The sequence below is a fragment of the Morchella importuna genome (genome assembly GCF_003444635.1).
Source record: "Morchella importuna strain M04M26 chromosome Unknown Morimp01GS017, whole genome shotgun sequence".
Taxonomy (NCBI): Eukaryota; Fungi; Ascomycota; class Pezizomycetes; order Pezizales; family Morchellaceae; genus Morchella; species Morchella importuna.
The window spans coordinates 830,818-843,560 of NW_025763414.1; the positions used below are offsets into that span (position 1 = coordinate 830,818).

General features: G+C 45.4%; 5 protein-coding genes across 5 annotated transcripts; 3 read left to right on the forward strand and 2 right to left on the reverse strand.

Moving 5' to 3' along the window:
- Positions 1–1,320: 1,320 nt before the first annotated feature.
- LAJ45_06120 (uncharacterized protein) lies at positions 1,321–2,635 on the reverse strand (the record flags this gene model as incomplete). Its single annotated transcript, XM_046115687.1, has 8 exons — positions 1,321–1,417; positions 1,611–1,649; positions 1,718–1,770; positions 1,852–1,875; positions 1,967–2,096; positions 2,148–2,256; positions 2,323–2,394; positions 2,536–2,635. The coding sequence occupies 8 exons, from the start codon at positions 2,633–2,635 to the stop codon at positions 1,321–1,323; spliced, it is 624 nt and encodes a 207-aa protein (XP_045971271.1).
- A 328-nt stretch (positions 2,636–2,963) lies between these two features.
- LAJ45_06121 (uncharacterized protein) lies at positions 2,964–3,668 on the reverse strand (the record flags this gene model as incomplete). The annotated part of the gene is made up of 2 exons (XM_046115688.1): positions 2,964–3,506; positions 3,588–3,668. 2 exons carry the CDS (start codon positions 3,666–3,668, stop codon positions 2,964–2,966), a joined length of 624 nt encoding a protein of 207 aa, XP_045971272.1.
- Positions 3,669–4,988: 1,320 nt separating this feature from the next.
- Positions 4,989–6,754, forward strand: LAJ45_06122 (uncharacterized protein; the record flags this gene model as incomplete). The annotated part of the gene is made up of 8 exons (XM_046115689.1): positions 4,989–4,995; positions 5,095–5,108; positions 5,218–5,234; positions 5,305–5,360; positions 5,454–5,484; positions 5,642–6,528; positions 6,586–6,691; positions 6,745–6,754. The coding sequence occupies 8 exons, from the start codon at positions 4,989–4,991 to the stop codon at positions 6,752–6,754; spliced, it is 1,128 nt and encodes a 375-aa protein (XP_045971273.1).
- Positions 6,755–7,914: 1,160 nt separating this feature from the next.
- On the forward strand, positions 7,915–10,070 carry LAJ45_06123 (uncharacterized protein; the record flags this gene model as incomplete). The annotated part of the gene is made up of 9 exons (XM_046115690.1): positions 7,915–7,936; positions 7,998–8,042; positions 8,111–8,210; positions 8,323–8,557; positions 8,618–8,737; positions 8,798–9,066; positions 9,119–9,504; positions 9,556–9,734; positions 9,792–10,070. 9 exons carry the CDS (start codon positions 7,915–7,917, stop codon positions 10,068–10,070), a joined length of 1,635 nt encoding a protein of 544 aa, XP_045971274.1.
- Positions 10,071–11,780: 1,710 nt separating this feature from the next.
- LAJ45_06124 (uncharacterized protein) lies at positions 11,781–12,458 on the forward strand (the record flags this gene model as incomplete). Its single annotated transcript, XM_046115691.1, has 3 exons — positions 11,781–12,013; positions 12,088–12,227; positions 12,307–12,458. 3 exons carry the CDS (start codon positions 11,781–11,783, stop codon positions 12,456–12,458), a joined length of 525 nt encoding a protein of 174 aa, XP_045971275.1.
- Between the last annotated feature and the right edge of the window lie 285 nt (positions 12,459–12,743).

The following is a 12,743-nucleotide window of genomic DNA, read 5'->3' on the forward strand; positions in this document are numbered from 1 at the left end:
AATCTACACTGGTAACGCGTTCCAGAAGCATGGCCGGATTAAAGTTTGTTTTCTCCGTATATAGCTGCGGGTCATCTTTTACCACTATCACACCAAACAGTCTCTCTGCGCTGGATTTGTAGCTTTCGGATCTTTAATTTGGGGATTTTAATAGCTGTGTGATATGACTAACGGAGGATCGCTTGCGATATACTTATTATCGATCTCTCACGAGAAGGGTCTGACAGTGTTTCAATTTCGGGAAGATCGGGACGGTGTGGAAACACAAAAGATCACTCGACGTCTAGCAACTCCACGTAGCAAAGGAAACGAAGCATCTATGATCTTAATAAACCGAGGCCGCTGTAAATTGGGTGAAAGAATCCTCTTTCTATCTATCTACTATACTATAAAAGAATATGGCCTGAAAGAGTTTCGCTAAACCGGCCTAATCGTAGGCTACATCCGGCCCTGACATGGGAGACAGATTGGCCAAATAGTGAGCGAGAAGCTAAGATCGTTCAATCTACAATTGTAGGCCGGCTAGAGAGAGCTCCAATCGATATCACACATACCCCCCACTAAGGCCCTCAGGCCCCTCAAAAAAAAAAAAAAAAGGAAATTGGGCAATAAATATACACAAAAAGTGATGCTGTGACCATACGCCCCTCACGGGCTACAGGCTCTAATTCGCGATATTGAACTCTACTCCCGTTACAGGCCGTACACCCCTACCCCCGGAGTTAAACCCATGACCTCCGGATGGTCATGGTGGCTCAACCCACGCGGTATAGCAAGGCGAGGCGTCTACCACTAGACTACCTCGCCCACACAACTGTTAAAGGCTGGGAAGTAATACTTAAGGGAGTGATCATGAAGGCAAAGCAGACTAGAGGGACACCTAACCCTGCAACCACGAACCCACCAGCCACCCTCTTGTGTAATATAATATTTGAAACGGGTTCCAAAGAAAGTATAGCTAGATTTTCACGTATAACCTCTCATGTTGAACTCACTTAGGGTATCAAGGAAAACGTCTAATATGTACTGGCTTCTTAGTACTGTTATAATGAAGACTGTACTACATGTAGTTATATGAAGAGAATCTGGGTAATTGTAAATAAGCCTATTAACGCACCCTAGCCACTATACCTAATCAACTTGTGTGTATCTGTGTGAACCTGGGTTCGATTTCATAAGATATAGATGTTCTGTCCGATTTAGAGGCACGTACAATCTAGACTCTAGAGAAATTCTTGGATTTTACGCTATATGTTGTACTTACTATTCGGGGTTAAAATTCTGTGCCGGAATCATTTGATTAATTGGGCCTTTTTATAGTCATATAAAGCAGAGAACACTATGAGTAAAGGTTTCGATTCTCTTATACTTTGGGATTGTCTTATAACGAAGGGTGTAAGTTGGAGGATCTTTGGCCCTGTGCGCATAAGTCTAAACTACGTGTAGTATTTATTCGTAGATGCATGCTGTTTATGAATGCGACTGCTATTGTGTATGTAAAAAGCGCGCTAAGTTCATGTTTTCAATGGCATGTCCATGCAATAGTGGTCGTGCTTGGAAACGTTATTAAATTAAAAGTATATATGTGAATTGTATAATTTTTAGTGTACGAGTAAGGAGTGTTCTTGCGAAATACGTGTTCGTGGGAGCTAGATAGATATTAATCCCTTGGACCTTCTACCAAGTTTAAACGGCAATTTCAAAAGATATAGGATACCACTTAAGAAATGACAATATTCCAATTTGGATTGACGAAAAGACGTTCGCTCGCTAGCTATGGTACACAAATAAGAATCAAGTCCTCATTTTTGTTCTGGGACATCCCTGTTTTTAACGAACTCTCAAGCTCACCTCCATAAACCCGTGCCACATATCCTTCATAATTATCAGTATTCCTGGGGTATCGTTCATGCATCCGTGGCTGTATTCAATCGCCTGAAGCACATCCCCTACAACCACAGCTCACACACTCGACGGTCTGCTGCTCAGTTCCAAGTCGTGCCTTGGGTACCCGGCATATGCAGGTAGCGTTGAAGTTGTTTTCTTTCGCCTGGATGCATCGGAGACAGCATAATTTCTCATAGCCTTGTTTCTTCCTAGTTTACGTTAGATCTCGGATAATAGTAAGAGGAAGGACACTGTCTTACCATTTCGCTATGAGCATGGCATCGGCATAGTTATTCTTCAACAAATAGTTGTAGAGCTCTTTGGAGATGGCCTCTTTATTGTAATATAGATCATAGATGTACCTTGAACCTATATTTCAATCTTCAGCTCCCTGTATCTCACGGCGCGGAGGTGAGAGTAAGTGGCGGAGCTTACGTTGGTGAGATATCTTGAAAATTTCCCATGTTGCTTCATTCTTCCGTTTTCCTTCATGAGGCGCGTTTCCGGCTATAGTGACGCGACAGTTTCAGAATTAGTCTGGGTCCATTTGGTCTCGCTGCGAAGTAGAGGTGGGGATGAGCACACGGGTGAAGAAAAGTACTAGAACAGGGGCGAAAAACCGCGAGTGAATAAGGGGGGTTAGCTTACCATCCTTCATCTTATTGGCAAACTCGAGAAGCATGTCCTCGAGGTCGTCAAACCCCTCCGGTGGGGTTTTAGAAGATTTACTGGTTCTGATGGGAGGCATCTTCGCGGGAGTTGAGTGTCGGGGGTGATGAAGCTCGAGCGGTCGCGATATGAGGTTGGGTTAGAGAGGTGTCGTCGACAACTTGAAGAGCCTCAACTTTTCTTGACATGACGCAGCGACCAAATAAAATATGTACTGAGCTAATGTCACTAAAAGTGAATCACTTGATCAAAGTCCGGCATCACTCTTATTTTTGTTTGTAAATACGATACATGCATCCATTTGTAACTGATAGCTAAAAAAAACTATATACAAAACACGAAGGGGAAAAAAAGAGAGAAAAACAGAATAAAATTACCAATAATGATTATTATTTCCGCAATTCCTTTTATGCACTAATAACCTTCTTCACTCTTTCCCTTAATTTCCGGACCAGCTCGTCGATAGACTCCATATCCTCCGCGTCGAGATCCTTCTTTAGCGCAAGCTCTTCTGGGAGCAAGTCCAGTGCCTGCTTCAATGACGGCTCATAGTTGCGAACCTGACTGCTGAGTGCATATACAGCTTTGGTTCTGACCTTCTCCTCCGGGTCTTTCAGGATAAGTTCTACGATTTTTGGAACACCACCGTGCTTGTGCATGGCCTCCTGGGACTTGATGTTGTTCTGAGTAGCAGTCCCAATGCACCAAGCGGCCATTAAGCGGAGCTGAAACTCAGGTGCAGAGAGCTGAGAGATCAACGGGGACCAGAGTTTGAGATTGTCGATGTTGTTGGCATTGTCGAGATTCTCGACAAGCATCTCGAAGTTATCGAAGGCGGTTTCTTTGTCGGGGAGGGGTACCTCGGGGTCGAGGATTGCGGCCATCGATTCTTTCATCATGGTGGAGTCATCCTTTTGGTTGCCAAAGAGCTTGGCGAGAAGAGCAGGATCCTAACGATGAATGTTAATTACAATTAGTCTGAGAACACGCGGATAGAAGGGAAAAAAGAACAGGTTCAAGTCGTGACATACCAACTCGGTTCTTTTATCTTCGGGTGCACCAGGCACCGAATTCTCGATGCCCCAGGAGAGAAGCTTTGACATATCCGACATGCTGATCTATTGAGGAGATTTGGTGGTGGTGGTAGTGGTGGTTTGTGTTTGATATCAGTGAGCTTTGCTGATGGTTGTCGCAGTTGTAGGCCTTTCTTTTTCGTGGGGCTTATTGAATAAAGATTGTGGAGCAACGCCGAAATAGCTGGAAACAAAAAGACACTTCGGGAGTACACTCCGAGATTCTACCCCCATTGATAAAGATGGCCAAAGGGTAATTTATGTCCTTAAATTATCAAATTTTGATTTTAAAACAATGTTGAAACGTTGTGATGTTTTTAGCACTTCTCAAACAACTTTCATGAAGCTTGACATTCGTTGCATTTAGAATTGCGAAATAGTTAAAACCCCACCATGCCCGCGTTTACCCCGCCATCAAGTTTTCAGCCTCAAACCAGCTATGTATACCAAGAAAACAGCCAAGAAGATCAATGTTTCATGGCAGTATTGATATTCCATTTACACGACAGCTTTGTTCGTTCTTGTCGTCAGCTCCAGCAAGATGATTCATTCGTTCCTACTCACAGCAACCAAATAAGTCATAAACGCTCTGGGAAACGCGGCCGAGCCGCGCACGGTACTGACGTTGCTCGGGAGGTCTCTACCGGTACTCAGTTTACTCTCTAGAAGCACAGATCCATCATTCAGCACACAGACTACACCAGGAACGGAATATGCCAAGAATCCGAGTTGACCGCGCGTACGGTGAAGGTAAAAGCTTACATTCCGTGAACCATTACAGTGTCACCTGGGGCATAGGGCGAAACATGTTCAGTATCAAGAGTTTTTACAACACCATGAATACTTCCATAGATGAACATTCGTAAAATGTAAAAATAGGACCTCTACAATTCATGTATGGTGGCGGCGAATAGGTATCTGTAATTGCCCAGTAAGATATCCGCATCAGCGCTTGGTCCTCATCATCGATGACAAAGAAGGAAACTCGACTTCCTTGTGAAGTAAGAAACCCTAATACTACTGTCTGCCAAGCCTCCATAATATGGCGCTGGCGTGTTGGGGGCGGAAGAAGGGCGGAGACAGGGCATATCGTGGTGGTGGTGGGTGTGTGCGTGGGCAACTGCGTGCGGGCCTCTCCCTTTCTCTCCTCCTCCTCCTCTCTCCCCTTTTCTCTTCTCTTCCCGAACACCCATCTATCTTCCATCTACAAAAGCCATCATCGTCCCCCCCATCCCGGAGAAGCCAGTTCCCCCCTGCTACTCCATCTCAGTTTCTATCACCACAACTACAACTATCAACCCACGTAATTCACGAATTCCTTAAACTTTCTAATCTCATAGACCTTTTTCATCAACAACAATGGAAGGTCCGTAGAAGTCCCCCTGAATTTTGTTCATCTTCATCCATCTCGAGATGATAGCTTCTTTTTGGGATCCATTATGCTAACTTTCATCGTGAACAACAGAAGAAGTTGCCGCCGTATGTGAACCCATTAAACTCCATGTGTTGTCCGTTGTTGGGACTTGAAGTGGGGTTGTAAAGGTGTATGTGATACAATTCAAGCTAACATGATCTGAAACGTTTCCAGCTCGTTATCGACAATGGGTAAGCAATGATTTACAGCCCACAACCCGATCGGATTCAATGGAACTTTTAATGCTGACGCTGTGAACAGTTCTGGTATGTGCAAGGCCGGTTTCGCCGGTGACGATGCTCCAAGAGCTGTTTTCCGTAAGTTCTATCCCTTATCCCAGTGGTGTAGTGACTTGTGTCTTGTACTACCCCGCTATTTGTACAACACAACATTCGCTGACCACTCGATAGCATCCATTGTTGGACGTCCTCGCCATCATGGGTAAAAACTCCCAGAATCCCTTTCTCGCTACCCCAGCTCTAGACCCCTTTTGCTCTAATTGATGCGCAATAATGGGCGATCAATCTGGGGGTGTAGAGCAGTGAAATATCGAGTACATCATGATTGGATAAAGCTAACAATACCTTCTTCTCACTAGTATCATGATTGGTATGGGTCAGAAAGATTCATATGTCGGTGATGAGGCCCAGTCTAAGCGTGGTATTCTTACTCTGAGATACCCCATCGAGCACGGTGTCGTTACCAACTGGGACGACATGGAGAAGATCTGGCATCACACTTTCTACAACGAATTGCGAGTGGCGCCTGAGGAGCACCCTGTTCTCTTGACTGAAGCTCCTATCAACCCCAAGTCCAACCGTGAGAAGATGACACAAATTGTTTTCGAGACCTTCAACGCCCCTGCTTTCTACGTGTCTATCCAGGCAGTGTTGTCTCTGTACGCCTCCGGTCGTACCACCGGTATCGTTCTTGACTCCGGTGATGGTGTCACTCATGTTGTCCCCATCTACGAAGGATTTGCTCTTCCCCACGCTATCTCTCGTGTAGACATGGCTGGACGTGATCTTACCGATTACCTCATGAAGATTCTTGCTGAACGTGGTTACACTTTCAACACCACCGCCGAGCGTGAAATTGTCCGTGACATTAAGGAGAAGCTCTGTTACGTTGCCCTTGACTTCGAGCAGGAGATCCAGACCGCCTCGCAGTCATCTAGCTTGGAGAAGTCATATGAGCTTCCCGATGGACAGGTCATTACCATTGGTAACGAGCGTTTCCGTGCCCCTGAGGCTCTCTTCCAGCCTGCTGTTCTTGGTCTCGAATCTGGCGGAATCCACGTCACCACCTTCAACTCAATCATGAAGTGTGATGTTGATGTCCGTAAGGATTTGTACGGAAATATTGTCATGTCTGGTGGTACTACTATGTACCCTGGTATTGCCGACCGTATGCAGAAGGAGATCACCTCTCTTGCACCTTCTTCAATGAAGGTCAAGATCATCGCCCCCCCTGAGAGGAAATACTGTAAGTTTAAAAATCTCCTGTCTATAGAAAGACCTTGATGAGCTAATTTTATCACAGCTGTCTGGATCGGAGGATCTATCTTGGCATCTCTGTCCACCTTCCAGCAGATGTGGATCTCAAAGCAGGAGTACGACGAGAGTGGTCCTTCCATCGTCCACCGCAAGTATGTTATTCTGTGTTTTGCCAAATATACTACATATGCTGACAATCTCTTAGGTGCTTCTAAACATAATAATCGATTGGGCCGGTCTGCGTGCAAGATCAACGGTTTTGATGTTAACGTAGTAATACAAGAACCGGTGGGTGAAGGGGGTGGGGAGTGGGGAGAGGTATGTGGCGAAGAAGCAAAACTGCGGGGTATTTGGCGGGGAATGCTTGTCGGGGGATTCGATATCTTTCTTTCGCTGTTCACCGTTTTTTTCTTTTTGTGCTATTACGTACTTGTATCTGAATAAAGAGCGGTATAGTGGAGCGTAAGGGGATTTATCTTATGCCCTGGGTTTTAAAACTTTTTTCACCTTTAGTATGTTTATTGTTTCGGTCCCGCATCTAAGAGCTCATATCACCAAAAAAAAGAAATTTCTTTGGAAAAACAATCTATGGTGGAAGTCTGTTCACAGCGTGTCCTTCTCGGCATCTTAAATCTTTCCTCAGCTGAATAGACCGAGACCCTGGTTCTGAATTTGCACTAGTTAGTAACATGCATGCAACTCTTTGTCTCTTGAGTATTCGCTGGGACCCATCCAGTAGATATTTGATGGTCTTAGGCGTCTAGATGTGGACTGTAGACACCCTGGGTCCGCTTGTTGTAAAATGATACCTCCAGTCAATGCCAAAAATATAAGTTCTCGGGCCCAGTTAATTCTAGCGTGTAATTTCTCTTCCAGAAACTCCTTGGAATATTGTAACCAAGGTTTACCTTAATCATCATTGAATAACCCAGTTCGTCCAGTCTTCCCGCCTGTCTTACTTGAGGTCCCTATGGTAGAGCCCCCATCCAGACAGCTGTGGGGGCGCCTAACCTGGAGCCACATACATATAGTCATACCAAGAGGCTTTGGAGCTGGTGCCACATACATGTAAGGTTGATATTGATATTCCTAGCTGTAGCAGTCACTCACGATTCAGGCGTGGCGGTTGGAACCACGAGTGACCCCACATGAAACGCACGTGTTGTACGCCAGCTGACATAATAATCCCATGATCTGCACGGTGTCGGCTGCAGCAGCTCAACCTTCCGTCATACGTAGCGGGTTTTAGTAGCACTGGACACATCCTGCCCTACCCGTTCCCTGATTCAGCTGTCCCAACATTTTTTTGGACTCTCCCCGTTTCTATGTCTTGAGGAGTTTTGTACTCTTCTTCTCCCCTACACGACTTATCGCAATGATACCTTTCATAGACTATCGTGAGTTTCGAAATACTGTTTCTGGAGGAAGTAATGTCCTAATTTGACTTGTGCGCTGCAGCATTCGTTTGGCTTCAGGATACCATAGGTGTGCCGAAAGATGAACGTACGTAGGACTTTTGGTCTTCAGGCAAACAATGGAGAAAAGTAACTAATAATATATGAGCACGATAGTCAAACTTATATTCACAATTCTACTTTCCTACCCGCTCGCGGGCGTCTTAAAAAGGCTTCCGGACACAGAACCTGCGAAAAAAAACCTATTCATGATAGGGTATGTCTATTTTGTCAATTGAGTCCTAGATATAGTCTCTTCTAGAAGGGGAGGAGAAAAGGCAGGAACTCACGGTTGCATATGCATGGTGCTGACTGAACCATGCAAATAGAGTGTCGTTATTCTACCTAATCGGTGTATTCTCTCTTTGGTCCGGAATCAGAACGCTTTTGATCGCTTCTTCTGGCGCGTACTGTATTGCAGCATTCGTGCAGGGCCCGTATATGCCATGGGTCTCTTTCGTATTTCTGATGGGCCATATGCTAGTGGGGCATATACACCGGGAGATGTACCCCCAACCTGGGGTGGTGGATGTTACGGGCGCGCAGATGGTGCTAGTGATGAAGGTCTGCTCTATTTGTCTGAAATCTCGGGAGTGGGGAAGCTAATGATGTGCGGTATTCAAGTTGACGGCATTTTGTTGGTCTGTGCATGACGGACGGCTGCCAAAAGCAGAGCTTTCTGAATTTCAACAGGATCGCGCGCTACCGGAGATGCCGAGTCTGCTTGACTACGCCGGATATGTGGTATGTTTTCTCAGTATTTAGCCCTGATGCTTGAGAAACTTTGCTGATTCCACAAAAAAGTTGTTCTTCCCTTCTCTATTCGCGGGTCCAGCCTTCGACTTCGCCGAATATCGCAGATGGATCGACTGCAGCATGTTTGACGTCATAATTCCAGATACCAAAAGGGGCGGAACAAAGAGGAAAAGAAAGATTCCCAGTAGTTCTATTCCTGCGACAATAAAGGCGGTGAAGGGACTCGCATGGATTTTCCTGTTCTTAAAGTTCTCGAGTTGGTATACAACAGAGTTTGCTCTCAGCGATCAATTCCTGGAATATGGTATTTTCAAAAGGTAAGGCTTTGCAGGCAGGGTGATATATGCTTGATACTAATTATATTATCAGAATATGGTACATCTACCTTCTTAGCTTCACTGCACGTCTAAAGTACTATGGTGCTTGGTACCTCACCGAAGGTGCTTGTATCCTCTCAGGTCTCGGATACAATGGTCTTGACGAGAAAAAACAGCCACGCTGGGATAGATTGACCAACGTTGGGCCGCTTGCGCTTGAGACCGCCCAAAACACCCGTGCGTATCTGGAAAACTGGAACATGAACACAAATAAATGGCTCAAGAACTATGTCTACCTGAGAGTCACACCAAAGGGCAAGAAACCAGGTTTCAGGAGCTCTATGGCCACTTTCGGGACTTCTGCTATTTGGCATGGAATCTCGCCTGGGTACTACTTGACGTTCATTACTGCGTCATTTGTACAAACCGTTGCAAAATGTATGTGTTCCGTCTGATTGGCATAACAAAAAGCTAACAATGTGCTCAAAGACTTCCGCCGGCATGTAAGACCATTTTTCATGACTGCTGATCAAAAGTCAGATGGTCCATACAAGAAGATCTACGATGTGTTTGGTCTTCTAGTGACGCAATTCTCATTTGCGTACATTGTTGCCCCTTTCATCATCCTTGACTTTAAGGATTCGTTGAAATTGTGGTCTAGAGCATACGTAGGTTTTGTTCTGATCCATATAAAAAATCAAATTAGTTGATATCTGATCTTTTAGTTCTTTGTTCACATTGGCATCTTCGTCTCTCTTGGGTTCTTTAACTCTCCCGGCAAGCAATGGCTTCAACAGCGTCTAAAGAATAAAGTTGGCCGAGCTGCAGCCCGCGAGCTCCACAAATCTGCATCTTCGGAGAACTTTCAATCAGGCTCTCTGGGAGTCCCAGATGATCCGATCAGGGAAATTGAGGATATTCAGATGGAGTTGCAGGCGAAGAAAGAAGAGATTCTCAAGAGGAGAGCGACCGACAGGATGAACAAGGCGAAGAAGCAGAAGTAGACGCCTTTTACGCTGTTTGTTTGCATAGTCACGTAGTGTTAATTACGGACAGATTTGGCGTAGCGTTTTAGTTGTTTATGTCTCCTTATTGTTTCTTTTGTCAGTTGTATAGAGACGATTGGAGGTTGTAGTTTCTAGGCATGACGCCCAGCGTGTGTGTGTGGTGTTGTATCGATACCTTCTAGTTAAGATGTTGAGATTAATATGGCTTGAGAAGTCATTAGGCCTCACCAGATTTATTATGAGAACGATATGTTTTGAGAATTTCTAACATAAATAATCTTATTTACAAAATTATAGAAAAAAGTTAAATTAAGAGGGTTATGGTGTTGTAAAGTATGTACTCCCAGGCTACACTAGAAAATTGCCTTTAGTGAACGTTTGAGCCATATTTAATGTATTTGACAATCCGAGTGATAAGTGAAGACTGAGAAATTCTTGCATCATTGAGCTCTGATCAAGATTTACCCTTGAAATTACTGAAGGGACGAACATTCTCAGGTCTGACACCAATTTGTGATAAACTATACACATTGAGTAAGTGGTTGATTGATAATATTGACGGTGGTACTGGCGGAGGTGGGGGGACCTCTTCGTTACGGAACATTCACGCACTTGGTTGTTTGGCCGACGACTCTCAATCCTGGGATTTTATCGTTCCTAGCCCGGGACTACTCTATGACATAGCCCACTATAAACTCACTTCTTATTGTGCTACCTATATTAATAACGTAGTTTATTTGAATATCGAAGAGCTCGGGTATCGCTTATCCCGCTTTCCACCAACTGCAGCCCGGTGTGAGAGCCGCGGTAGAGCTACTCGACGATGATACGGCTATGCCGAGCAATAGCACTGCATGCAGGTCACTGACTACTATGGCAGCCCCAGGGATGTTTTGCGCTTCCAGGAAGGTTCTCATCTCTGAGTGCAGAGCTGGTTTATTCCGTCGGCACTGTATATCCTGAACCATCTACTTATATACTTCTTGGATGGGTAGGAATATTGTATGTTGGCTAGAGCGGCGAAGGGTTCTAGTAACAGGTACAACCCGAGAAGAAGTGCTGAACTCGAATGCTTAATCCTAACGATGGGATCTGGCTGTGCTTTGTGGGGTGGGTGCTAAGCTGGTTGGGCTTAGACTTGTGAGGCACATAATCTAGGCCTGATACCCGTCATTACCAACCACAGTACATGGAATTTCAGTATCACTTCCATAGCTGTGGAATCCCGTGATATAAAAGTACTTTTGAGTGGTATCTGCACTACTTATCAACCCACATCATTTCTGGCGCTGAGTTTACAGGTTAGGGATCACAACTGGTTTTCCCACACGGACATTAATTATCAGCTATTGATATAATTATACGATACTCTCATGTTCTCCGGAAACGAGGAAATTCCGAGCGAAGGTAGCATATCTAAACCGTTACTTCTAGACCAACTCTGAATATACCAACCAATCTCATACTAACTTACGTATCCAATCAATCCTATTTTAAAATACTCATGCAGATCCTATATATAAACCCTCCGAGTGACACTCCATGATCTCCGGGTAACTCCCCTCCTTCAATACCAGCCAAACACTGTACGAGTCTCCAGCCCCAACTATCACGGAAACCTCCGCCAGCCATTCCCAGCTCTACCCAAAACTTAAACACCGCCGAACGAAATCCCCAGACAGAAGAAAGCTAGTAAAAACGAAAAAAATGTCATCCAACGTCGGCCTAACCACGCCCCGCGGCTCCGGCACCTCCGGCTACGTGCAGCGCAACCTCTCGCACCTCAAGCCACGCGACAACATCGCGCCCTACCCAAAGGACTACGACTCGTTCAAGACATACAAGCAGCGGCAGCCCGACAAGGAGATCCTGGAGCACGACCGCAAGCGCGAGGTGGAGGTCAAGTGTTTGGAGCTCAGGGATAAGCTCGAGGATGAGGAGTAAGTGCTTGCTAGCTACTTCTATTGGTGGAGGGGGACGGAGAGCTAATGTCCATGTGTGGGAATGTCAACAGGGTCGACGAGGAGGAGATCGAGAGACAGGTCGATGAGCTCCGCGTGAAGCTGCTGGATGAGATGAAGAGGGGTGCCGGCGGTGTCAATGCCAGGGGTCTCAAGCCGCACCAGGTGCATGAGCTGGCGGCCGCGAAGCTTGGTATGCTACCTCCAACCCCCTGTTCGGGGTTTTTTTCTTCAATTGTTGTTGTGGAGATGCTGATTGGTGGTGATTGTAGCGGAGAGCGAGAGACTGAGGAATGCGCTGAAGATTTCGGCGGATTATGAGGAGGGCAGCCATTGGAGGAAGCAGAGCGAGAAGAAGGAGAGGAAACGGGAGATGAGGGAGAGCGAGTATGCGAGCCGGAAGGAGAGGGACGAGAGCCCGTAGCAGCTTTCCGGCTTGTTCTCGTACTGTTTCCTGGTGCTGTTTTTTTTTCTCCCTTTCCTTTTTGTCTTCTCCTTGGTGCTGTTTTTTTTAGTCCTTTTTATTGGCTCTTTTTTTTTCGTAAGTTTTTTTTACAAGTTTTTTTCGGGCTTACTTTTGATTTTTACTGGATTCTTTTTTTTTACTGGCCGAAGGAAGGCATATAATTTGACAATGATCATGACACTCCTGGGTATGGGCGGTGTAGGTTCTACGAGAAAAAAAGAGCAAGCAAGAGAGGAAGAAAAA